Source organism: Nyctibius grandis, chromosome 5 (genome assembly GCF_013368605.1).
Source record: "Nyctibius grandis isolate bNycGra1 chromosome 5, bNycGra1.pri, whole genome shotgun sequence".
Taxonomy (NCBI): domain Eukaryota; kingdom Metazoa; phylum Chordata; class Aves; order Nyctibiiformes; family Nyctibiidae; genus Nyctibius; species Nyctibius grandis.
The window spans coordinates 78,544,525-78,572,308 of record NC_090662.1 but is presented as its reverse complement, the minus strand read 5'-3'; the positions used below and the strand labels follow the sequence as shown (position 1 = coordinate 78,572,308).

At 38.6% G+C, this 27,784-nt stretch overlaps 1 protein-coding gene across 1 annotated transcript in view; it reads right to left on the bottom strand.

The window, feature by feature from the left end:
* Window positions 1-27,784, bottom strand: part of LOC137663876 (potassium voltage-gated channel subfamily KQT member 1-like) — a 526,688-nt gene that overhangs the window by 454,556 nt on the left and 44,348 nt on the right. The window contains exons 3-9 of the mRNA XM_068401506.1: window positions 25,119-25,245; window positions 20,424-20,502; window positions 17,468-17,564; window positions 11,481-11,621; window positions 4,349-4,459; window positions 3,226-3,321; window positions 2,163-2,291 (exon numbers count right to left, since the gene is read on the bottom strand). Coding sequence (XP_068257607.1) covers window positions 2,163-2,291; window positions 3,226-3,321; window positions 4,349-4,459; window positions 11,481-11,621; window positions 17,468-17,564; window positions 20,424-20,502; window positions 25,119-25,245 — 780 coding nt within the window. The remainder of the gene's footprint in view (window positions 1-2,162; window positions 2,292-3,225; window positions 3,322-4,348; window positions 4,460-11,480; window positions 11,622-17,467; window positions 17,565-20,423; window positions 20,503-25,118; window positions 25,246-27,784) is intronic.

The following is a 27,784-nucleotide window of genomic DNA, read 5'->3' as shown; positions in this document are numbered from 1 at the left end:
ATCACTTGAGTATACAACACCTTTGGCTGTAACATCTTTCTCACGCTCTAATTAAACATAACCATAGACTTTGAATTATGAGCTAGGAACTCTGCAGCCTTTTCAACTAAGGAAAATGTCACCTTTTACCAAAAAGGCTGAATTCAGCACATCAGAAGATGATAAATCCTTCCTTCCTCCTGCCTCCAAAGCTGAAGTTCTCCTGATTTTAGAAGCCAAAGAGGCAACCTAATAAAAACCCTACAGTTGGTACATAAGAAGGAAAAATGAAGGTTTGAATTCAATTGGTTCCAAGCAAGGCTGGTCTCCATCTGCCTTTGTGACTAGAAGTGACCAACATAGCAGCCACTCACATACTGACTACATGGCTTGTGCTGCCTACCTCCTGGATTCTGCCACCACTTAAATATAGAAATACTTCTTCTCACAAAGTAACATTTCCAGTCTTCATGACTACCTACCCTTTGGCTCTAGTCCCATCTAGTTCTACTACTCACACACCTCAAAATAGAGGTAAGAGACATACTTTAACTTGCCTGATGCTCCAGCAACCTTGTGACAAGAAGCTGAGATCTAGGCCTACTGCACTCAATTCTGCAAACTATTCTGGCCTCTGATGTGACCACTAAGCAGATAGCAGAGATAAGCATCATCAGAGAGAACAAGTATTTGCACATATCAACACAAACAGCTGTAGGCTCAATATATTCACAAATGGGACAATGCTACTTGGTCTAAGTAAACCAGTTCTATTTTATTACCATCTGTATTCAGTCTTTTGGAGTTCATTCTTCTGTTCAGCTCTGCAGTCATTAAACAAAATCATGTTCAAAATTAATCAAACAGGGCACAAAAAATGGTAGAAATGGGCATTTATTGTAGACAGTGGATGCACTACCATGCATCAAAATGCTTCTAAAGGCAGAGACTATGGTCTTTCATATCAGGAAAAGAAACTAGGAATTCTCTGGAGAACAAAATGCTACAACATGCACAAGATGATCAATATACATTGAAGTCCTCAAACTAAAAGGCTAGGTAGAGGGGAAAAAAAAAAACTATTCTCCTTTGACAAGAGAAGATGACCCATTGCTAAGAGATGAAAGAACCATTACTATGTTCTTGAATTAGGGTTAGCAGTTCACTGGGAAGTTCAGGTTTAATGATATATTAGGGAAATCCCTCTCACTGGAGAAAACAGAGGGAAAATACTAAGGGTACTAAAAAAACATCTATTTTTTCCAGTTCTCCCACCATGGATTGCTTACTACCCAGCCTTACCCCTTTCCTCCTGGTTCTTCTGCCTCTAGGTATGAAGCAGCTAGTCTTATGGCAAAGTTACACCCTGCTCAGCACTGAGTAGATGGCACTGCTGTAACACCAAAACATACACATGCACACACATCATACTGATACAGCTTTCTACGTATGCTGTGGGGAAATCGTACTGAAATTCTCTGCTGGGCAACAGGCATCAGTGGGATTTCACTGCCTAAAACCAGGCCTCTAACATCACTTTAGAAATCCTGGGTATCTGAGCTAGTCCTGCTGCAGACCTGGGCCTTTCCACAATGGGTGCTGAAGGCTAAGCAAGCTTGCCACTGAAACTACATACCTATGTTTAGGTAATCCCACCTGTGTAGACAAACACTATTCCACTTCACTGCAGCCACAGCCCAGCAATTTGCCCAAATTTCTACACACAGCCCCAGATAACAGTACCATGGAGAGAAGTATTTGAGCAAGACAAGCATAGATAATGTCAGCCACATGTTGAGTGTGAACATAAATTGTTAAACTAGATTTCTCCTTTCTTCCTGTATGAACTGTTACACAAAATGAATGCAAAATGGGAAAGTGTCACCATTGACTTACACTACCCTTTGAGAAGGTAGATAAGACTTCAAAGGGGATTTAAAAAAAAAAAAATGGAGAATCAGCACCTGTCATACCACCAGGGTAAATTTTAATTTTCCTGTCCCTCAGAAATATTTTAAGGAAAATTAAACTAATCATGCTTTGGTATGAGGAAAAGAATCAAATGTCCCATTACAAATGGCTTTCAGCTCTCCAAATTCTTTGGACACTTCATAAGGATTTTGGCAAGTTATCCCAATCAAATTAAAAGTAAGAACAGACAAGAGCTCTGCCAACTCTGTTACCTGTTTTCTCAGACTAGGGCTAGATGGCGCTGGTGTTTTTTTCAGATTTTGCACCGGTGATGTAACATAGATCTTCCATGTTGCTGTAGAACTGCAAGATTTCTCTGCTGCATAGCACCGCCATAGAGTCTATAATAAAACCCAAAACCAATAATCTCTGTGAACAAGCAGTCCCTGTTGTCCTGCAGGACAGGTAAGTCAGACTTTGCTGTAAAACAAACTGACTGCAAAATCTTCAGTCAATGTAAACATGCTGCAAAGGGTTCTGTTCTGATTGCAATCACTGTGCTATACCACACACCACCATGCCTAATAAAATACACTCTTCCCTGAAAATAACTGTGGTGGGTGTAATTTGCACTAGGAAACATATACTCAGCACACAGCAATGTTAAGTATATTCTTTGTAGTGTTCTCCCTAGGAGCTGGGCTCTAATCCTACCCTCAGTGAAGAAAAAAAATAAAATAAAAAAAAAATCACCACATCACAAAACACACACACAAAACAAAACCCCAATAAAACAACTCCCATAAAAGTGAATCCCCACAAACATCATAAAAGGCTGCTTCCTTTTCTGCAGTGTGTCACACTTTAGTATTTGTACACCATGCTATTGCATTCTTTATATTATCATATAGAATGTTATGCTGGGACATTTTTCTAAACTGAGGTGTGTGTATACATGTATATGTATACACATTCATTGCCTCAGGATTCAGCAGACGCACAGGACTTGAGGGAATATAAAAAGCAAGTTAGGAACTAAAGATTATAACAATTTTTTTTTTTATTGTTTTGCCAAATAGATTCATTGCATCCAGTTAGTGTCACTATGCCCATGAATATCAGGCTAGTAAAGCCTCCTATGCTCACTCATAAGAGGGGGGACAGGCAATTATCTAATTCTCTCTAGTGACTGAAAAGGATCAAAAAGACAAAGTGGTTAAACACAAGTTATAGGTTTACAATAAAGCCTAGTAACAGTGATTCTCAGTACTTTCACTACTAGGCCACACTCCCTCTCCAATACTCTCCTAAGCATTCTACTGTTAGGGGCCTTACCTGAATTAAGGACGCAGCAGCTGGGATTTGTCTGTTGAAATGCTTCTGACGTTGCTTCTGCTGTACTTTCAGGGCAAAACCAGACCCTAGAATACCCTAAATATAAGCAAAATTACTAGTCAGACTCCAATATGGCTTCACATACCTAAACCAAATACTTAACATACAAAACAGACACTTTATAAAAGACTTTCCTAGAAAAAGTTCTGAATTTTCAAATGTCCACAGTGACAGAAATCTATTTATTCCAACAAATAATTCTGAAATCAGGCATGTTGGTATTGGCATCATGTAACTTCAACAAACAGTGCATGTTTATTGCTGTGATCTACAGGTACCATTAGTCAGAGGCATTCACGGAGGCGGTCACATTCCAAAGGTAACCCTGCACAATGGTGGGAGAAGCAAATGCCAGTGTCATGTGACTGATCTACAGCTGTTCTTTGCACTTGTTTTTAATTTCTTGCCACAAAAAAAAAAGCCCACAACTAAAGCCAGAACCCAGTTCGATTTTTCCAGTCAAATCGAGCAAAGAAGCCAAAGAAACCCTTTATAATTCCAGCATTACTGTTAAAACTGATAGTTACTGAAGAAATATTTTGTCTTTTCTAATCATTTTGATGTTGCTGTCTTTATTTCCCCCCCATTCAGTTATTTGAAGATCCACAAAAAGTCCAAAGATGCTTTATAGCACCACGTCTGAAAGGAGATGCAGTTTCCTAGACCTTTGCTTTATAGCGGTGTTCCTCTCCTCACAGGACCCCAAATTGTTCTTATATAACCACAAAACAGCAAAAATGAGGGAAGTTTCACCTCCAGCATTGACATGCTGATAAAAAACCCCACCTCTCTCTCTTTACCTCACAGAACAGATTTGAGTAGTGAAAATTATTCTTACTTCCTTCCTAGGCCACATCTCTCTAAAATAACTGCAGTAAAGATACAGCAGTTTCATTCATTTGTGTGTGGGCACACACAGACGTACACTTGAGGACGCATGCGCGCACATTCTGAAGTGACACCCAACCCCATTATTTCCTATCAAAGGCACCAATTTAAAGCTACCTAATTGTGAGCCCAAGTCAGACAGACACTTAAAAAAAGTGAACAAAGTTCTACTTACCGCTGGCAGAGCAAAGAAAGATATAGCAAATACCGAAAAACAGGAAGCTACTGTCTTCCCAATCCAAGTCTGGGGAACTTTGTCTCCATAACCAATTGTTGTGACCGTTACCTAGGCCAGAAACAAACATCTGATTCACTGCAATGCAGTACCTTTTTTTCCCCCAAAAGCAGAAAAAAAAGAAAGAAAGTAGAGAAGTATCAGGAGATACATATGGATCAACAGTGTTCAGATTTGAACATAAGGAAACCACAAAAGTACGCTGAACATCGCTGTAGATTTATCCTGTTCTTACATTCTTCAGCAGGCATTCACAACTGGCCACTGTTTCAGATGCAACAGTAGGCTGGACCCAGGACAATCATTCTCACAGCATATAGCTGGCTGCTTCCACCTTCCCAAAACTGCAAGGATTGCCCCTGAAGGCTTGAAAACACAGGCTTACAGTTTTTCTGCTTTTGCTTTTAAAACATAGTTCCACATGGTTGAGAAGAAAGCCTTGAAAGCGCTGACTTGCACACAACCAATGCACAGACATCTGCCAAACTCTGCAGTCAGGCAGAGACACTAGCTGTGGCAGAGTAAGCTATGCACTGTGCTAGCAGGAACAGAAAGGAACATAACTAACACCATCCCAGCTGAATCTTTAGCAGGCGAAGGAACACGCAACCATTCCAAGACACTTTATCTCCCAAAGTAAATATGCCAGTAGACCAAGAGCTAAATACAGCTGAGCCTCACACTCAGCATTTATTCCTCCCCCCACAAATACAGTTCTTTGCCACAAAAAATTGTGTTTAAGCCACGGGATACATCATATTACCATACCTGGATCTGCTCATTGCCTATCAGGGTGCAGCAAGGGCCAGGTACTCCCTAAGGGATGAGGAGCCCAGAGTCAACAGTGATAACAGAGCAAGCAGGACAGTCCCACAGCACCCAAACAAGACAAATGCAGAAAGAGTGGCCAGGTCCAACCAAGAGTCCAGATTATAAGGCAATGAGGCAGGGCCAACATCAAGCCAGGAAGTCCATCCACATGTCAGTGTTAGAATCATGTCTAGTGGTCAGCAAGCAGGTCCACAGTGATAACACAGAGCAAAGATTAAGCCAGGAAGCCAGCCTGTGGGCTGAAGTCAAGATCAAAGGACCCCATAACCAGGCATAGCTGCAGCTAAGCTAGAGACTAGCTCTCCTGTACTACAGTGCTGAGCTTAAATACAGCTCCTGGGTGGGGGTGGAGGCCACAGGTGACACTGGTCAGGCTCATTAGGCCAATTACTGCCTTCAGGACCCTGACAACACCCTCCTCTCTCAGCAAGGTATGTCCCCACACTGGTCTGGGATCAGTATCACTGTGGAGGTATCAGTAGTGTTTTACAGGGCACAAAGCCAGAATAGGGACAGCAAACCAGAAAGGGACATTACATCAGCAACTCAGGGCTTGCAGGGGACAGGCCACCCCTGAAAAGCCACAGAGGCAAGGAGGGCCTGAGTGGGACAGAGGTTTTGGGCTGTTCCTGATGAGCCCCAGCAGCCTGGAAGAGAATTCATCCGGAGCCCAGGGGTCAGTAAAGGGTTGGTGTTGTGGGGGCATCAGAGTCCAGGTGAAGGCTGGCCCATCAGAAGGGTTTGTAATGTAACAAGGGCCAGCTGCTCCCCAACAGAAGGTGATCCCAAGGCAAGCCAAGGGAATCCACAGCTGCCCAGACAGGGGCCTCACCACCCAGCCCCACAGCAGGACAGACTCACAGACAGTGGCCATGTCCAACAAAGAGTCTAAATCACAAGGCAATATCAAGGTGAGGAGGTAAGTCTGAGATAAAGTATGGAAGTCAGACCATAGGTTGAGGTCCAGATCACCAGACCATGGCTGAGCTGGAAACCAGCTCTCCTCCAGCACAGCTCGGGCAGGGAATAAGTACCCACAGATGAGCCTAAATAGAGCCCCTGAGCCGTGAGTGTTGGGGTGGTCCCAGGTGTGGCTGGTCAGGGCCATTAAGGGCTTTTTAGCATACTTAGAGCCTGACACTGTCATGAAATAGTATGACAAAGACAATTTCCCCCTCTGAGAAGTGGAAAGCTTCTGGTGAGGAAATAAAGAATTCTGTCACCAATACCAACCACTGGGGAAAGATTTAAATAGAAAAAATCTTCTTCTGTTTGGGAGTACCAGCCCTACACCCAGTCCCTTCACTTTGCCTTGAATGGTAGCAGAAATACAGCCAAAACAGACTTAAAAGAGTATGTCAATTTACATTGACTACAAAAGAGGATGTGGAAATACTGCCTTTTATGGGAAAAGTTACTGACAGGTTCTTAGATATTATGCAAAAATAAGCTTCTCAGAAGAACATATCAGCAATAAAGGCATGGGAAGAATATATTTTCTCCTCCTCGGAGAGCAGTTCTACAAAGAACCGCAAGGAAGATTTGCAAGGAAAAAATTACCAACTACTATCAAATTGAGGTTTTCCAAGTTCAAAAAACATTAGGCTTGTGTTTTTTCATTAAGAATTTCTCACTTGATGAAGTAAACTTTGTAGTATCTATATCCTCTAATGAATATTGCTATTTTGAACTGCAAACTGCTCTCAGCAGGAGTTCTGTCTTGCCAGGTGTTTGTCCAGATTTGATGTGGCTTGCCCACGAAGTGACTCAGGCACTTGTGTACTACCAGCAGTACAAACAGATGAGTTTGCCAGCCCTCAAAATTAAACCAGACCCCCTAAAATTCAACTTTGAAATGCAGTATGTGTTAGTGGGGAGTGGAGGAAGTTAAAGCAGTGTTTCTTTAATGGCACTTCAGCTCCTCAGTGTACCCAGATGACCCCTTAAAGGCTGGGATTTTTCCTTCCTTTTCCTCTCTTTTACTTATGAAAGGCTTCTTGTTTTTTTGTGGGTTTTTTTTTTTCTTTTTTGAGTTCTCCAGCACTCAGAACTTAAAAACAAACTGCAGTAATGTTGAGCTGCCTTAGCGTTACTGTGGAAGACAGCATGAAAGCTGTAACCACCGAAAAGATGATTTTTCCATCTCTACAGCAGGCATTTGGCTGGCAGATTCCTGCAGGTGCTTGAACATGTATCAGAAAGTTTCTCCCTGGCTACCTTAAGAAGGTTCCTCTTGGTAATCTAGTTAGTGCATTGAAGTATGTGGAAAGGATTATAAATAATGTAATTCTCTGGCTTTCTTAATCAGAATCTTTTTCTGCTTGTATATCCAAAAGTTATTAGTTACCTGCTCAGAGAATGTTTAATAACTAGGCTTTGGAAAATGACACCTCCTTCTTAACTCAGATTTACTATGGTACATTCCAGCTGGTATGCACATGTTCTAATGCAGGCTCTGAAAACATACATATACACTTCAAAAAAGGAAGAACTCCAATTGAGTAGAAGACAACAGAGCTTTTCACATGTTTTAAGATAGGCAGGTGTCCCGAAGTTTGAAAAGTCAGAACTGCACTCCTCAAAAAACATATTATATATAAAGGGGTTCAAACTGCTACCTCTGGCATGGAAATTTACTACTGCAAATTCTGAGCAATTGATCCCAAGTACCTGTGCCAGTTAACACCAATTTACTGGAGCGACTATTTAACTCAAGTTCAATGGTCAGAATAGGCGAGGTTGCAGCAAAAACAACAAGCATTACCAACAGCAAGAGAGTATGGAAGGGGCAACAGAAGAGAAGCCTCTTACATGCCCTTCTTCTTAAGAAAAAATATGCAGAAAGGATAGAAAAACTGCTGTGAGATGGGTTGCAATTCTGGCAGACTGATAGTGCTGTTGGAAATGCTTTTGCATGTATTCTGACATGATGTAACTTCTGAAAGTGGCTTCATATAAAATACCACAAGCCTTTGAAAACATCTGTGCAGTTTAATCTGTGCACCTGCCAAATCTAGGTGAAACAACCTGGCATTTAACTGGAGTGAGTGAACATAGTTAGCGTTTAATTCCAACTCTCATTCATTCTTTATTTTCCCCTTTCTTCCTATTTAAACCTTTCAGGCCATTTGTATCAAGTTCAGCAAGCTTGCACTTCCCACTCAAAGCAAAATATTACCCATAATACATGCTGTGGTTTTTGTCAGACACAAGACTTTCAAATACTTGCTACCAAGACTTTTTTCCTGTGGTTTGGTTTTGAAAGGCAAAAGTGAAATCAAATTTCACTCCCTAGTAACTCCACGTCTGTATTTTTAAGTTACAGAAGATTTGAAAAGAAAAAGAAACTGATTCACTTTGTCCTTTGTCACTGTTCCCAGCTGTGAACTGCACCTGCACCGTGACTCACTAATACTGAGGAGGCTTAGATGTCTGGAAAGCTTAAAAAACAATTTAAACAGTGTTCTTCAAGTGCCTCACACAGCTATAGAGAGATAAAGCTGATTTTATCTTGCTATTACACAAAACAAGTCAAGTTTTGCAAAAACAACAAAACCCACTGAACACTTTGCAAGGCATATATATACACTTTGAAATACAGATTCCAAGTCATCTATCTCAACAAGGTAAAGTAATGCACACTTTAAACTTATTTGTTGGTCTTCATAACTGAACTCCTTTTAAACTCCTTAAGTCCAAAATCATAACAAAATATGCCTGTATAAACACATCTTGACTTTTTTTGTCTTTAATTTTTCACTTTTTACTCAAATCAAGGCTGTAGCTTCTAGCATTTAAAAATATTTCATAGTCCATATCTAAACATTCAATGCAACTCATAAAGCAAGCTCTGGATAACTAGAGCTTAAAAAAAAAAAAAAATAAAAAAAAAAAAAAGAAGGGAAGGTAGAAAAGGTACACTGGATTCACATGGAAGTTTTATTACATGCAGGAATAACCCATGCATTAATATACATGGGCAGAGCTGGATGCTAAAAACCATAGCTAGTTCTCAAACTGATTGCTGAAAATCCTTTCTTGTTTTCCACTGAACCTTGCTCCCCTCAGTTTCATAAGGAGTTCTTCTTCCCTCTCATTCAGGTCTGAATTTGGGCATTTCTCACGTTTTGCAGTTGTAGGCCCAGGAATTACTTTATGAAACACCAAAGATATTGTGCAGAGCAAACATGAATCACCATCTTTGAATTATTACATCTTAAATTAAGACATCCTTATTAATGAACTACATGCTTTCTATTTCTTGCACTGGTGTCATTCTAATTCACATGGTGCCACAAACCTCTTTGGAACTTCATTATGCTAGAAAAATCTGTGAGATATTTCTCATAGATTTAGCTGAACTAATGCAAACTTTCATGAGAGCCCCTAATGCTGCTGAACTTCCCACAAGCAGCCCCACTTCTAATTAGTTGTACTTCACAGACTATTCAGCTAGACCATTAGTAAAAACAGAAACAGTAGCTGCATTCCACTGTGTTCAGTCATTTGAACACTGGTATTTGAGCTGGACTGCTCAAATAATAGCAGAATAAGTGAGCCTATGTACTTGTTTGTTTTCTTAAAGCAGACATGGGGTGTCTTTCATAATGTCAATTACACCCTAATTGATTTTCTTTTGCTTTTACAATATAGCACAATCTGTGCTTCTGGGATATTTATTCCTTTCCTCCACTAGCTAGAGGTTATCTCATGTCTATAACCACAAGGTTTTATGTTCTGAAAATTTTATCATATGTCTATTGAGGACTTTAACAAGTGATTGTTGTATGGGCTACTTCATGGTTTCGTTCCTTCCCAGCACATTAGATAATCAGGCCCATCTGGCCATTTAGTGGATTTTTCTTTTTCACTAGAATCTTTTTGGTTTGTACTGTTTTGCACAGCCATAGGTGATAGTCTGCAAATGAAATGCATACCTGACAACCTAATGACAGGAATTTAATGTTTAACAGATTTTTATACTGAACTACTTAAAAAGTGGTAACTCAGGGTACATGGAATATAATCTATATTACTGTATGCTTCATTGAAGTAGAGGCTTACACAGCATATATCTATTAGGAACTTTTTGTCTGTCTTCCCAGACTTACTCATCAGTTCATTTGGATGCAGATAAACAATTGGTTTATGGACCAATAAATATATTGGCATTTATCAAGTCTATCGTCTAAGAACAAATCCAGTTTATTGTACTTCAAATCACTCTTGAAATATATGCTTCTCTCTCTGGAAGTTGGTGGCTCTGCATCTGTTCTAGTCCTCTCATTTTTCTCTGTCACTAACACTGATGTGATGGATCTCCCGGGTTTGTTATGAGACAGACAACTCATAAAATATATGAGGTTCTCTAGTGGGGAAAAGGGACCACAAGAGAAGAGGTGGTTCGTGCAAGAGCTAATAAGGAGGGAAAGCATGAGTCACAGTGAGAAACATGATGAGAAGAGCCACATGAAGGGAGTGTAGCAACAATCTGGTCTCTTATTCTGTTCATAGCTATCTATTCCTTTTGCAATTGATTCTGGGCATGCACACAATAATTACCACAATGCTCTCAAAATCCTAGCTCCCCCTTAATGATATTTTTTTCTTTATTTCACCAAAGATTTGCACTGATCCTGACTGATGATTGATATCCAAAGGAGTTGAATCTGTGAAGCTTTGCCAGCTGCTTTAGACGGAGCTATTTATCTTTACAGCGAATCATGGAAGTATTAAAAAAAAAAAAACAAACCAGGAACCTGTAACCTGCATCAAGATCTGCATTATTACTGAGAGACTGAGCTTTACATGAAAAGATAAAAAGAAAAAAATAGAGTCATTAACCCAACTTCCACAAATAGAATATACTTTTAAAGTTATGCACCTTTTACAGATAATTAAATGGAGTTTAAAAGAAGTGGTATTGGAGGTTTTGGAGGGTATTTATACTCTTTTTGAAATGTGGATTTCAATGTGGACTTTTTGTATCTGTAAACAATCAATGTCCTTTGCTAAGGACTTGCTATCATGACTTCACAATAAATTTTAATACCAAAATAATTTAAATGTGTTTATTTTTAAACCTTTTTAAAGGTTTTAATCTTTTTAAAAGGTTGTCAAGCTTCCCTACAGAAATATGGCCTGCAAAGAAAGAAATGCCAGACTTTTTAAAAAGATCACAACTTCAATAGAAAAACTTGTGCACTAAGTTTCCGTACACATTTTGTTTGTAAAGACTTACCACACCCCACCAAAGGGCATCAGCATAGCTGGAGAAACCTGTCTTTCCATTCTCATCAACTGCATCCTTCTCAGCAAGATAAACAAAATAGGACGAAAAAATTAATCCCAAGAATCCAATGTACAACGTGGTTATGAGTTCCTGTTAAAAGAGAAAGCAAACAAGTACATAAGGTTTACATTATATGTATTCTATAATTGTAAAACGTAAATATCTGGGTGTTTTTTGCATCACAGTAGAAAAACTAGTAAGTTATATTTCAGATATGAAATTTGCTTCCAGTAAAACAGGTAGTTCGGTGACTTGTTTTCTCTTCATGTGAGAAGAATTCAAGAAGCCATCATTTATACAAAATCATTTGGACAGCTAAATGTAGGGTGCGGCATCTCTCCTGTTTTATGTCTTGTGAATGGGAATTGTTCCATTTAACTGTCCACTCAAAATACCAAATGTTAATACATTTCAAAAATAGTAAAACAGCTTTAGAAATGCACTTTATGAACAGTGTGCTAAAATAACAGTTAAGATATATTAACAACCACCATATCTAACCAATGAACTTGTGTATCTGTTATTTAGATTGCTTAAAACTGAATATTGATGCCTTAACAGTTTCATGTTAAGATAAAATAAAATCTTAAGATAAAATAAAATGTTAGGTAGGTGTAACCTCTATTTCAGTCCTGAAAAACAAAGACTGTTAGAGGTTAGTCCAGTTTATTAGGAGGAATTTTTGTTAGGACATGATACAGTGCTTGTGAAGGTACTAGTTTCTCTATAGATTTTTGGATAGGAAAGTTGAATCAGAATCACAGAATGGTTAGGGTTGGAAGGGACCTCTGAAATTCATCTAGTCCAACCCCTTGCCAAAGCAGGTTCACTTAGAGCACATTGCACAGGGTCGTGTCCAGGTGGGTCTTGAATATCTCCAGAGAAGGAGACTCTGCAACCTCCCTGGGCAGCCTGTTCCAGTGCTCACCCTCAAAGTAAAGAAGTTTCTCCTCATATTGAGATGCATCTTCCCATGTTTCAATTTGTGCCTGTTGCCCCTTGTTCTGTCACTGGGCACCACTGAGAAGAGTCTGGCCCCCTCCTCTTGACTCCCGCCCTTAAGGTATTTTTAAGTGTTGATAAGATCCCCCCTCAGTCTTCTCTTCTCCAGGCTAAACAGACCCAGCTCCATCAGCCTCTCCTCATAAGAGAGATGCTCCAGGTCTCTAGTCATCTTTGTAGCCCTTAGCTGGACTCTCTCCAGTAGTTCCTTATCTTTCTTGAACTGGGGGGCCCAGAATTCCACACAGTACTCCAGGTGTGGCCTCACTAGGGCTATGTAGAGGGGGAGGATAACCTCCCTTGATCTGCTGGCCATACTCTTCCTAATGCACCTCAGGAAACTGTTGGCCTTCTTGGCCACAAGGGCACATTGTTGGCTCATGGTGAACTTGTCCACCAGAACTCCCAGGTCTTTCTCCACAGAGCTGCTTTCCAGCAGGTCAACCCCCAACCTGTACTGGTGCATGGGGTTATTCCTCCCTAGGTGCAGGACCCTACACTTGCCTTTGTTGAACTTCATGAGGTTCCTCTCTGCCCAACTCTCCAGCCTGTCCAAGTCTCGCTGAATGGCAGCACAGCCTTCTGGTGTATGAGCCACCCCGCCCCCCCCCCCCCCCCAGTTTTGTGTCATCAGCAAACTTGCTGAGGGTACACGCAGTCCCTTCCTCCAGATCACTGATGAATAAGTTAAACAGGACTGGACCCAGAACTGATGTGACTTAGATACAGGATTGTTACAGTCTTCAGGAAAAATGTGTTTGCACATTTAAACAAGCCAAAATGTGTCATGGCACAGATGCAAAAATGTGTAAATCTTATAAAAACCAGCACATCATAATCAAATGAGATATTCACCTACCCCTCAGGAAAATCCAATACCTAGTTATGAGGGAAAATAGCTTATTTTCGTTACTTGAAGTTTACAATGCTTCAATAGTTAACAGGTATTATTCCTTTATTTTCTTTGTACATATTTAGCCATCTTTATTATGAAACATTGCAGTACTACATCTTGATTGGTATCTTCCTTAAATTCTTGACAGAGTTATTTTTCTCTCCTTGGATCCAAACCAATATGGGAATTAAAATATTCCCGTAAGATAAATTTAAAATTAAAACCTGTCTAAGAAGGATTGCCTCTACTTATAAAGTAGGTCAGGTTTTCACAGATTTTCCGTAACACCCTGCCCACGTTTCTTAAACCGTTTGCAAGGGAAGGTTCAGGTTTTATCATCAAACTTCCTTCAGATTTTTAAAAATTTCTTTCTTTTAATTTCCTTATAAGAGCTTTCTGGGAAAATGTAGCCCTGGTAGCTAGTAACTGCATTCAGAAGCAGAAACTATACATACTCTTCCTTCTGCTATAGCACTAATTAAAATCTAGGTTCAGCAAGTTTTTAAGCAATGCTGGCACAAAGAAAAGTGGGTGTTTTTTCTCTAATCATTTAATAATGACCTAAATAATGAACTGGGATAGTATTCAGTTTTGCCCATGGGCAAGTCTTCTAATCTAAGCCTTAAATTTTTGCAGGCCTGTTTGCTAAACAAGGCAGCTGAAAGAGGAAATAAAACTTGGGTTTTCAGTAGTTCAGGTTTCTATGCTGGTCACCATTCTTTTCTCATCTTTTTCTCTAATGATAATGGTACACTGTGTACTTGTAGATATGACTTCATTGCTCTGAAAATCTCCTTGTATTTACATATATAGTTGACTATTTGCATTTCTCAATTTTTCACAACTTTTTGCTTTGCCTATACAATATTTTTTCAGTGCAAGGCGAAACTGTTTGACACCTGAGACTGTGTTCAGTGATTCATGGAAAACTACAACAGAAATGGAGGTTAATTCTTGTTCCCTGCTTACAAAGAAAACACTCTGCTTTCATCTCTAGTAGATTTGTAACTTCCTTCCACAGCAACAGAACTCTTTTAGTTACATTTGGCATGTTGCTTACATCTCAGATATTAATCGATTTTACATGTTATTGAGGAATGGCCATCACTGCTTTCTTTTAATTTTTTCTCAGAGGACAGAATTAGAGAGTGGATGAGAATTGGAATACCTCTGTGTTAAGTGCTGGCTTTTTGAGAAGTGGGCAAAAAAATAATGCTTTTGAGAAGTGCTATGCAGAGTCTTATGAGACCCTTTCGAAGTGGCTGAAATATCAACAGAACTATTCGGGTTATTTCACCATTGGCACCTCTTAGCTCCAGTCCTATTCATCTAAAGAATGAACTCTTGTTAAGTAAAGCCCAGATGCAAATGTAATTGCCTTAGACTTATTGTAAATGTCACTCCATGTTACATATATATATATAGAGAGAAAATACTACATGGCTATATTTAATTATTAAGAACAATGGCAGCAATCCAATACATACTGCATTTAAGAAGGAGCGCAGAAGATTTTAAAATAATATGTGCTTCAAGAAACTATGGATAGATTGGTGTCTACCAATGCCAAATAGTATGAATTGAAACACGATCTCAAAGCAAAGAGCATTTTGCAGAAATCAAGCCTTAAAACTCCACATCAATATGATTTTTTAATAGATGAGAGCTTAAGAATAAAGAGTGCTGCCTAATACAAATTACTGTTTTCAGCAATGTCTTTCAGACGCATGTATGCAAAGGAAACAGCAAGAAAAAAAAAACCAAATATGCACAAAGGTAAATTTAAATATTGACAGACTTGAGTCAACATATTTTTTTAACTTAGATCTATATTTTCAGTTACAATAAGGACTACACAATATAAAATTCAACACTTCAGAAAAATATAAGAAAACCCCAAATCCACAACTCTTCAGTAACTCTCCGCTCAAGGCAGTGGAAGACCTCACAAAGCAAGGTGAGGAGTAAGTAAAACTAATTGCAATGCTTACAAGCTGGAGCTGGATTGGCTAACTCAGTTTTTCAGTAAGCTGCATGATTTTTCCATGTCTTTCCATCACCACATGTGATATTGATTCATGTTATGTTGTTTTTGGCGAGAAATGCTTGTATAAGCTCAACCTGCTGAAAATAGAAGAGCCTCCTAGCCAAACCATGCCTGAGTGAGCTAACACAGCTATATGTAAAATTCCAAAACACATGGAAATCATTGGTGACAACTTTAGTAAGCTCTTCTGGGCCCGCAGAGGTCCAAGTGCTTGTTATTTTCACAGGTCACAAAGACGTGAATTTATTTTTTCACATTGTTTAAGTGTTTAGGGTCCCATTTTTTCTGAAAGAGTACAAAACTCAGCAAATAAATGAAGACCTTGTACCCTGCCTGTAAAGAAAAAGCAGCTGAGGTGTTCTTGTTTGTGTTGTTTGTTTTTCTTTTTAAACAAAAATTTCTTTAAGAGACTGGACAGGAATAAAGGTTCCATTTTCCCTTCCGTTTGGTACCATGCTAGAGTTTCAGCTACACTTGTCCAATGTCAATACAGAACTGTATGTTTGATTTCTTTTTTATTAATGTGTTAGTGGGTGATCTGCTTTGACAAGTACTACAGATCTGTAGAGTTTTATATATCATCATAATCACTTCTTTGGATTAGCAGAACTTCAGGTGCGTTTATTCATAAATTCACTTCTCCGAGGGTATTTTTTTTCCCTTTTAAATCATTGAACTTATTTATGTTTGCGACATTTAAGACTTATGCGTTATATTTTGGAAATAGTATTTCCAGATTCTTGACTAAAACTCTGAACACCAACAGGAAAAAATTCTCTCAAACACCTGTCAGTAAGGTTAGCAAATGTTGAGTAAGTGTATTTGGATACCAGCTCTGCCCTAGCTAGATATCCAGGCAATGTGACCATAATAAATGAAGACCACACAGACTTGGAGCATTAAAAGTCATCCTGTTGTACAGGATAAAAGTAGGCTTTATACTAGAGCATTTTGGTGTGCATCAATGCTGCACAGCCATCGTGACATAAAATTCCCTACAGTACTGGGGGAAAAAATTAAGGGAAGAAAAGTAACTTTTAATATTAAATTCATCTTTTGGATTCAGTACCTCCCATTCTCTGCCCCAGAACAACAGTTTTCTAAATAGCAAGTGAAACAATGTCTGTGTGGAAATCTATTTGACAGTATCTGGAGAACAAATCTACACTCATAAGGAGTAGGTTAAAGAATCACCCTTACAAATCTGATGGAAAGATTCATAGCACAGTATTAGCCCTCCACAGTATGGTATGATATGCAAGATTTAAAGGCTAATGATAAAAGTTTATTATTATGTTCATAAAACTAAGTCAGCTTTTCATCAAAAGATTCCATGAGGCCCCAAAAAGAAGCCTTCAGCTAGAACTTTTAGAAGTCTGAACTAAAACATTTAAGCTTTTCCTGCTTAATGAACTTTTATACACAATAACTGTTTCAAAGCTTTAATGGACATAGAACTATTTACAGCCAAGTTTACCTCTGTGACTATACCCTTGAAAAAGTAACTTTTCTTGCATATTATCATAACATAGCTAGTATTTTTATTTATAGAATGGATTAGAAAACTCCTTATTCAGGCAGAGAAAATAGAATTATTTAAATAATTGACTTGTTCTATCAAGGCTTTTCCACTAGTGTTTCTTTTTCCACAGAACAACCAAGCTAGGAACACACCTTCTGTGAAGACAGTGGACAGTATTTGCAACATGAAAGGCAGCCCACATAACTGCATTTAATAAATTATATTGAAGGGTAACATCAAAGAGTACAACAGTTAATTTAAATAAAAATACTGATGCTGATACCCTGTAGCCACTGACCTGAAGTAAAGAATAGTGTTCCCATTTTAAAAGTAGAAACACATGATGGACTTTTAAAGCATTTTTCCTCTTGCAGCAGTAACTGTTCTTTTAAACTAGACTACAATTTGAACTCCTTGAAAAGAATATACTAAAGTAAACTAAATGCTGGAGATCTTTAAAGATCTAATACCTGACGATGTATGAAAACAACTGATCCTAATAGTCGCCAGGTGCCACCCTGTCGATCTACATGAAGCATGCGAAGTATCTGGAGAAACCGGATCCCCCTGTAAGAAAAATAGGACAATAAATAGAACTAATGATTGAGAACAATACTGCTCTATCTATACACAGTTGATGATGTTCACTAACATAGCGCCATATTAGAGAACTGTGATAGCATTATCCCTGGCTAGGGTTGCATCTTAGACTTGAGGTATCTCAGTAGACAGTATGTTTAGATCACATTTCATTATATTCAAATATATTCAGAAATGTTAACTAGGACAACAATTAATTAAAAGAAAAACAAAAAAAGTCTAAAATATATGCTTTCAAACTCAGAAGAAACTTGCATATTTTGCCTGATGATGATTCTCAAATGCTTCCTTTCCAAGCAAAACCAGTGCTTCAAGCTTTGCTACCATAAATATGAGCAAACTTTTTTCTCTATTTGCCAAAAGAAGAATGTGAATCAAACATGGTATTACTGAAGACCTTTTTGTGTAAGTTATAGAAATCATCTAATTGGAAATATATACAGTCGTATGTGATTTTAGGACAATAATTGAATCATAAACTCCAAATATTTTCAACTAAAGAAAAATAATTATCCATATGGTTCTTCAGTAGAATTTTATTCACTGGAAATATTTCATTATAGTCACCCTTTTGACAATGAGCTTTGTTTGCCTACACTCATCTTACTATCTTACAGATGAAACAAAACAGTGAAAAGCAGGAAAGGATGAATGTTGAATTCATCTATCTGAAAATTTTTCACTATAAGCATTTTTAGCTCTTATTTCAATTCCACTATGGCTGCATTTTTCTGGGTTAAACCAACAGGCGGGAAACTCAGCATGGTGCCACCCTCAGTCACTGGGAAGGCACGCTGTCTTCTGAAAGACCCAACTTTTCCTTTTTTCAGAAAGCAGGTATTCTGAGCTTTCACAGCTGACAATCAAACAATCAAAATGCTTGTAATTTTTTTTGGAAAGCACACTATAATCCTCACTATTAAATAACATATCAGTGACTGGGTATATAAACACCACGTTTTGTTATTTCTTTGATATGCCATTGGAATAATAATTTTAATTAGCTGGAAACTTTAAAATATCCACCCAAAACCTGTAAATAAAAACACGAGACCAAGAAGAACTGAAAAACTACCAAATACATGAGCACCAACAGACTTACGTAATGTAATAGTTCATTGGTTGCTTACGCCAATAGGGGAGAGTGTTACATGTATCTCCTCTGGACAATTATTAGACACACCTCTTGATGCCTTGACCCAATGGCAGTTCTTGATTTTCCCGTCCCTGTTGTATCTGAGACAGTTATGGCTATGTTACTGCCAAGTGCTGACATGCATGTTAGAGGCTGGCAGTTTTACAAACAAAGATTCAAAAAACAAGATAGGGAACAAGAAACCCCAGATACACAGCCTCTCAACATGCATAGCCCATTTCCTCTGAAAAGAGAAAAGAAATTGGTTGGAAAGAAGATCATTTTTATCAATTTGGTGAATTTAAAACAGTAAGGACAGAAGGCTGTAGGACTCTGCTGTGAACTCTGTAGTGCCACTAGGTTTCAGTCTCACTGGATGCTGCAGGGATGAAAATGTCAATCTGTCATACCTGATGGGTCTGGAGCTTGCAACTTCATTCTACAAGAAAACAACCTAGCGCATGCGTGCACCCATGCTTTCTGGGATTGCTGGGATTTAAGGGAGGTCCAAAGAGGACCATAACAGTATACCTTAAAAGCAACAAAAGCAAAGGCAAGGATATGCGATTCATTCCTTCTTAATTAAAAAACAGCCACTCACATCACAGTTCTGAGGAAACCTGATGGGACTAAGACTGGCCTGACCCAGATGGTTTTTCAATGGGGCAATAACAACACTGCAGAGACATGGGTTAAGTTTCTCTAGCAGAAAGCATTCTGAGCTGTAGGACAGTGACTGTATAATTTAACAGCAGGAAAGGCTGCACTGAGCCCAAAGCCACCTGGGTTCACATATAAACACACAGTGAGCCTTTTCATTAAAGTCCCTCCTACACTTCTACTTAAATTAAACAAAATCTTCGGAATTTTCACATTCACTCTCCTCTTCCATATGAGCTGATAAATCACATTCATGCTGCCTGTGTGAGTCTTTATCACCATGTAAGGATTAATGTTCTATGGTAAGTTACCTTAAAAATACTTTATACATGTAGTTTCCTCCTGTGTTTATCTACACAGCTAGACAGTTTAGACAGAACTGTACGTTCTCACTTCCCAGTGATTAGACTTCTTTGGAAATCAGAGGCTTTTAACAGAACATGCAGCACATCTTGCAAGTTAAGTTAGGAGTGGGAAGTACACCTACTCTGCTTATCATTCCTTTCTGTTTACCCACTTTACTTCCCAAAACAAGCTTGCAGTACTTGATGCAAGCTGAACAAACACTGTAGACATCAAATGTTTCTGGTTCATGTATGGTATGAGTTGCCTGTGCCAAATAAATCCACCAAAGCATAATTACTCTTTAAACAAAGTAATTACTTGTACTCAAAAAGTATCGAGTTAAGTGCTGTCTGGATTACTTCTTAAATAAACCGATGTTCTGTAATACTCTCTTGTCTCAGAAAGACAGCTGTTTGATGTTTTATATAGGACATAATGTCTCTTCAGTTTTTTCCTCTTGGCTTCAGCATTCCCACCATTCTTCATATGCCTTGTTTCTGCACTCTTGTATCCCAACCAGTGACCAAGCACAATAACACAGTTTTCCACTGTACAGTGTTTCAATATAATAACTTTTCCTATATTAGGAAAATTACATATACATCTAATTCGGAAATGGGGAAATTAGATATACATTTAATACAGCTCTGCAGTTATGAAGAGCTACAGTCACTAGAAGAACATACCTTATTGCAGAGGTGGCGAACACCTGTCCATTAGATCCTATACTCAGAACAATAATTGAGGCTACTACCACAATTAGATCTGTTAAAAAAAAAAAAAAAAGAAAGAATGTATTAAATGTATCAGCACTGAAACACATAACAAATGCAGACTGAGGAAAGCACTTTGAAAAAAGAAATGAAGTTAGCTGAAATTTGGTGGCCAGTAAGTTAATGTAATAGTTTCACATCAAAAAACAATGACTACAGTTTCTTCCATGATGAATTTAATAATGGAAATTTTAAAGATCCTGACAATCAGGCAGCTTGCCACAAAAACAAAGGCCTTTCATTTCTACACCCTAGAAATGAATCCACATTTTGGCTCAAGGCTCTTGACTTAAAAGGGTAAGTAAGGGTTTGCCTTGATCAATAATGAAATGCATAAAGTCAAGTATCATACACATACATACACTTAGTTTAAAAACGGTATCCAAGCTGCAAAGCCAAACTTTCAAAGTTTAGGGAACCATCAGAACAAAGGTTGCCTAAAAAGAATCAGAGTTGTTGGTTTACTTTGTGATACAGTCTTCATTGGTATGAAAAAATAATTGTTTCCAGAGTTACATTTTTTTTCCACTACACAATTTATACAATTCCAGCATTATACAACACAAATGATGGATTGTTTTCACAGTGCCAGTATTTCTTATTTTCTCTTATCCTAGTTCAGTGAGCAGGTCTATTGCTTCTACTTATTGAACCCTACTCTAACATTACTCTAAGAAGACATTTTTCTAATTTCCTCATGGGCATTTCTGTGGTAATCCTCTTTAGAGCATCTGAATGCTTCATTTTCAAATTGTAACCAGAAAATGAAGGATAGTATTGTAAATGGGTAGCAAATGTAGACAGAATGAGGAAAAGTTTTGGTAAATTTTCCTTGCCAGTTTTAAACAGGCAGTACTTTATTCTTCAGAGCACTTAACGTTATACAGCACTTAAAAAAAAACAGTGCCTGCTGACTTCACTTGCAGCTGTGAGAGCTCAAAACCTCTTTAACTTAACTTAACTTCAAAGTTGTCATTTGGACATCCAGAAAACGAGGCACACTTGTGAAAACTGATTTAAATGACTGCCACAGAGTTTCCGTGTGATGCCAATGCAAGAGGCAACAACAGTTGCCTTCAACAAGGGTAACTTTTTTTCCCCTCCTTTAAACATTCTCCTGCCTCATTCACAACCGTGTATTTGCTGCAACAAATATTGCAGCAGTTCTACAGCCAATAGTATCCTTCACTCTCTGACTTGGATTAATTTCCAGTATCAGTCTGATTTTTACTGTAAAACCAGGATTCCTCCCCAAGGGATAGCATTCAATCAGTTTAAAGACTGTACTACAATAATTGTACATTTATGAAAATGAAAATAAATATAGGGAGGGATAAGTTAAGGCTACAGAATGAGCTTCCATTTTGCGATAATCTAACTCAGGTACTCAGAGTACCCAACCTTCCAAATTTTTTATGCTGTTCCTTTATCATGTACATGTGTGAACATACATTTGTAAACACTCAGAATTTAGGGAGGGTTTTCTTCCCATTGCATCATAATACAGATCTTTGCCCTTAAGCAAATGATGCACCCACTTTCCTTACTAAATTATCAGACATATACATATCCATCTGATGACCAGCACTGAAGAAGGAAAAGAATGACACTTAGTAGATTAGTTTGAATCAGGTAGTGACAGTAACACAGACTTTTCATTTGTACTTTACACTTTTCTGAAAGTGTGTTCTACACGGTAGAGATATTTCTTTTTTTTTTCACACAAATCTGTTCTTCTATCTCTGCTTCTTGTCTGTGCCTAGTTTTCATGCCAGCTTCCAATCTTTAGGGTTCTCATACTAATCCCAGTTTACTGGTTCAAACAAGTCCTATTTTACAGTTGAGGTCTTCAGCATATCCTTCTGCCCTTACACTGCCACCTTTCAATCCCATGTATTTTCAGCCCCTACTATTTTTCTTCAACATCCTGCTTGTCAGTCTCTTTATATGTACTTCTCCCAAATCCTTACATCAGCATCCATCCTCCTGTCATTTCACTGAGCCTGTATGTCCCAGTCCATTCCTCCTACCCTGCCACTTCACCTCGGCATTCGAGCCTGGTATTTTCTCTTTCCATGTGCCCTGGGCAGTTTCAGGAAGAGCACTATAAAAACAAAATCAACAGATTTTCCACTTCCAGCCCCAGCACTGCTGCTCTGAGAAACCTGAAATTTAAATTGTGCAGGCTCACTGCAGATCGAATCTTTGAAGAATATAAGAGCATTCTCTAGCAGGGAGTTTTAAGCATAAACAAGCTACCAATTTTTCAGAGGCTTGTTAGTCAGTCAGCTTGGAGCTGATTTCTAGTGAAAATCAAAAAGCTATTTTCTCATTAAGTTTCAGGTTTCTTCAAAGTGTGGAAGTGCTAGAGCTCCTCTGTAAGAAATCACCAGAATTGCCTTTTTCCGGAACAGCTTAAACATTTTGCATGAAATGTCTCCACAAGACTCAAACTGAAGCAGACACTTGGCATGTTAAATCAGTATTTAGGACAGTTATCACTATTACCGCTGCTGCCATAGTATGTGAGCACCGCACACTCTTTAAACATGCTCATTCTGTGAACTAGAGAATGAAGTAGCATGGAGAGACAAAGTGATTTTTCTAGGGATTCTTGGTATGCTGGGAATGAATTCCATCTATGTCTCCTGACAGGTCCTTTAATTATAGAATTGTCTTTTTTCACTTACATGAAAACACCTATAATCTGTCTGCAAAGAGGAGAAAAATTAGGCTAACTTTAGAAAATCTACCTAAGAAATACAAAATTTTTATTTACAAGGTAGAGAAGTTGCATCGTTTTCCATTTAGATAACATTTTAAAAGAACATTCAAGAAATAGTGTGTCCTATCTTAATATTTTTCTTCCACAGTTACAAAGTTGCATGTTAACTTGCTATTTCATGCAGCATGGAATGCAATAATATTAAACAAGTTTATAAAAGAAAGTAATAATTAGGCTTGACTACTGAATCTCTTTCTGGTAATAAGCACCACAATTTTATTTATAATTAGAGAAGGGAAAAAAAGGAAAGAGAATGGGAGAGATTAAAGAAGTTCAAAATTGCTACCCAAGTTGAACTTTCTATGAATTAATCCAAATTTTAGTGTGGACAAAAACTCATAAAAGAAATCTCTCTGACATCAAAGACATTTCAATGATATTTCCTAATTATAAAATAAAACTTAAAATGAATACCTTATTTTTTACATTCTGTTCTAATCCTTTAATTTCTTTTTCTCATGTTTATATTTTATTCTTGTTGATTTGAAAATGATAGGATGTCAGTATGATTCTATAATTCAAAGCAAATGTATTTCCCAAATTTAGACATATTCCATCTACACTTCATATGTAAAAAAAAAATCTTTACTTTAAATGTATTGTATTCATAGGGGAATTTTAAATTTAAAATCAGTATTGATACCTTTGAATGCACAACCAGCTGTAGTCATTCTTAGCTTTTCTTAACAAAAAGCATGGTACCTTCTCCAAGTGCTACACAAACATTAATGTTTACTGTGGTAGATGCACAATACCGGTATACAGATCCACTATCAAGTTGAAATCACAGTTTAATGGGACTGACACATTTTCTCCTGCACTTGTGTACTCTAACATATGTACCTAAGAAGAATTTCTTAATTGAAAGAGAAGTCAAGAACATGATTAGGAGAAAAAAATTTACCTATAGGCTTCATGGTTAGGTCATGAAACTAGATCAGTTGTAGAAGCAGCTAAAGAATTTTTTGTATATAATGAAACACTTCTTTCTCAATAACCTAAAATTGAGTACAGTATCTTGTCACATTATTCACTACCCACATCCAGATGTATAATAGAATATGTTGTTTCCTGAGTTTTTGCACCAAGTTTCATAAAGTCACAGATTGTTAAGGAAACATCAACTCATTCTCTCTCCTTTTCACCTCTCCCACTTTGCTCTATTTAAAACTCAATGAGTTGGTGTTTGAGTAACACAAAATTCACAGCTCTACTGGACTCTATATAAAATTACAGGCTTAAAACAGAAACACTGATTTTATAGTCTACTGCAATTTTGTCCAAACATCACTTTTCATGAATCCCTCACTGTTCCGCAGGTTCTATTAGTCACCTCTCCCCCTAAACTCTCTCCTACTATAGAGGTGCTACCCACAATAGTCCCTCAAACCATCTAAAACTGTTTCACTGTAGTACTACCCAAGGGATTTTTCCCTGAGATACACTTTGGACATTTCCATGTTTTTTTCAGTTTATAACCCACCTTTGTGTTTGGTTTCCACAGCAGACCTAAGGAAGAATTATTGTGTTCAAAATCTTGTCAATTTTCTCCAATAACACAAGTAGATTTAGTGAAGATTTCTTCACTTGACAATTTTGCCTTTCTTAAGCTGATGTCTGCCTGTGTGTCTCAGCCATATTTTTAAGTGTTCAGTTCTAGCAATCCAAAATAAGAAATAATTGCGTAGGTTCACAAAGCAGATAAATGCTTAAGTGACAGACATAGCTCAGAATTGCAATATGGGCTTTGCAGTAGTTGACATCTTTACTTTAAAATGGATGATAATAGCAAAGTTAAGGAAAAAAAAAAGTTTATATCTTACCGATAATTGATATTGGCTTTCTGGCAAAGCGTATTCTTCCCTGGAAGCCAACATACTTACTCCTGCAGCCTGCAGACCACAATCGGACCACGTATTCGGCACCAAAAAATACAACCAAAACTATTTCCTATCAGAATTAAAAGGACAAAATATCAGTTTTTTTCATTAAAAAAAAGACTACAGTTTGAACGTATAATTTATTCCTATGACTAATACAAATAAGCTTGTTGAGATGAAAGATGCAATAAAACGGATTGTGCCTCATCTGTTCACTTTTTATATGCATATGCCAGCCAGTATGTAAAAGGGAGATATAATCTGTTCCTGAACGCGATTTGCATGAATAAAGGGATGGTTTAAGCTCCATTCTGTCAGTATATCATAGGGAAAAACACAATATTATTATTCTTTTATTTCCAAAACTTAAATTTTTTTTAAAAAAGGGAATGGAGGCAGGCTACAAGCATATCAGTATATGAAATATTTCTAGATCATGAAACAGATTTTATAAATATAAAACCAGAAAGTTTAACATCAAATTTTGTATATTCAAAATAGAACCATAGAATCATAGAATATCTCAAGTTGGAAGGGACCCACATAAGGATCATCAAGTCCAACTCCCTAAAACTAAACCATATGATTACGAGCATTGCCCAGATGCTCCTTGAATTCTGTCAGGTTTGCTGCTCCCAGGGGACCCTGTTCCAGAAAACAACCACCTGCTCAGCGAAGTACCTTTTCCAAATGACCTTGAACTTCCCCTGATGCAGCTTCATTCCATTTCCTTGTGACCTACCACTGGTCATCAGAGAGAGGAGACCAACACCTCCCCTTCCACTGCCCCTCTTGAGGAAGCTGTCAGCTGCAACAAGGTCACCCCTCAGCCTTCTCTTCTCCAAGCTGAATAAGCCAAGTGACCTCAGCCAATCCTCATCAGTCTTGCTCTCGAGGCCTTTCACCATCTTGGTCGCCCTCCCCTGAACACACTCTAATAGTTTGATGTCCTTCTTATACTGAGGCACCCAAAACTGCTCGAGGTGGGGCTGTACCAGTGCAGTGTAGAGTGGGACAATCTCTCCAGTGGCTGGCTATGCTGTGCTTGATGCACCCAAGGACACAGTTAGCCCTTTCGGCTGCCAGGGCACACTGTTGACTCATATTCAACTTTCCATCAACCTAAATCCCCAGATCTCTTTCCACAGGGCTGCTCTCCAGCCTCTCATCCCCCAGTTTGTAAGTATAACCAGGATTGCCCCATCCCAGGTGGAGAATCCAACACTTGCTCTTGTTAAATTTCATATGCTTGATGATTGCCCAACTCTCTAGTCTATCCAGATCTCTCTGTAAGGCCTCTCTACCCTTCAGAGGGTCCACATCTTCTCCTAGTTTAGATTCATCAGCAAACTTATTTAATGTATGTTTGATTCCTGCATCTAGAACATTTATAAAAGCATTAAAGAGCACTGGCCCTAAAATTGAGACCTGCGGAACCCCACCGGTGACTGGCCAGCAGCCTGATGTAACTCCATTTACTATAACCCTTTGAGCCTGACCCATCAGCCAATTGTTCACCTAACGTATTATGGACTTGTCTAGCTGTGCGCTGGACATTTTGTCCAGAAGGGTACTGTGAGAGACAGTACCAAAAGCTTTGCTAAAATCCAAAACCACCACATCTACTGACTTCCCTTGGTCAACTAGATGGGTGACCTTGTCATAAAAGGAAATTAAGTTGGTTAAGCAGGACTTTCTCCTTGTGAACCCATGTTGGCTATGACCAATGACTGCATTGTCTCTCAAGTGTTTTTCAATAACTCCCAGAAAAAACTTCTCCATAATTTTATCAGGCACTGAAGTGAGACTGACAGGCCTGTAATTACCAGGGTCTTCCTTCTTACCCTTCTTGAAAACTGGGACAACATTTGCCAGCTTCCAGTCCACTGGGACCTCACCAGACTCCCAAGACCATCTAAATATAATGGAGAGAGTCCCGCAATAACATCAGCCAGGTCTTTCTGTATCCTGGGATGAATCCCATTGGGCCCCATAGATTGATGCACATCCAGCTGGAGCAGCGAGTCTTGAACAAGTTCAGGCTGGGAGGTTATCATCACCCAGTCATGGTCTCCCAACAGAGGGCTCCGGGGTTCCCAGGACCCATCATCGGTGTTGATGACAGACGCGAAGGCGGCATTAAACATCTCCGTTTTGTCTATGTACCTATTTGTGAGATATCTGACCTTGTCAAGCAATGGCCCAATGCTATCTCTGATTCTTCTTTTGCTATTAACATATTTAAAAAAGCCCTTTTTGTTGTCTTTCACAGTGTTGGTCAGTTTGAACTCTTATCAAGCTTTGGCTGCACGAATTTCCTCCCTACTGTGGCAAACAGCATCTCCGTAGTCTCCTGTGTCATCTGTCCTTGCTTCCAATGTCTGTACACTTTCTTTGTCTGCCTAAGTTCTAGAAGAAGAACCCTGCTCAGCAAAGCCGGCCTTCTGCCCCGCTTGCTTGACTTCCAACACTTTGGAATTGCCTGCTCCTGTGCTCTTAAGAGATGGCTCTTAAAAAGTGATCCGCATTCATTGACCCCTATACCTTCAAAAGCAGATTCCCATGGGACCTTAGTCACCAGCTCCTTCAGCAGCCTGAAGTCTGCTCTC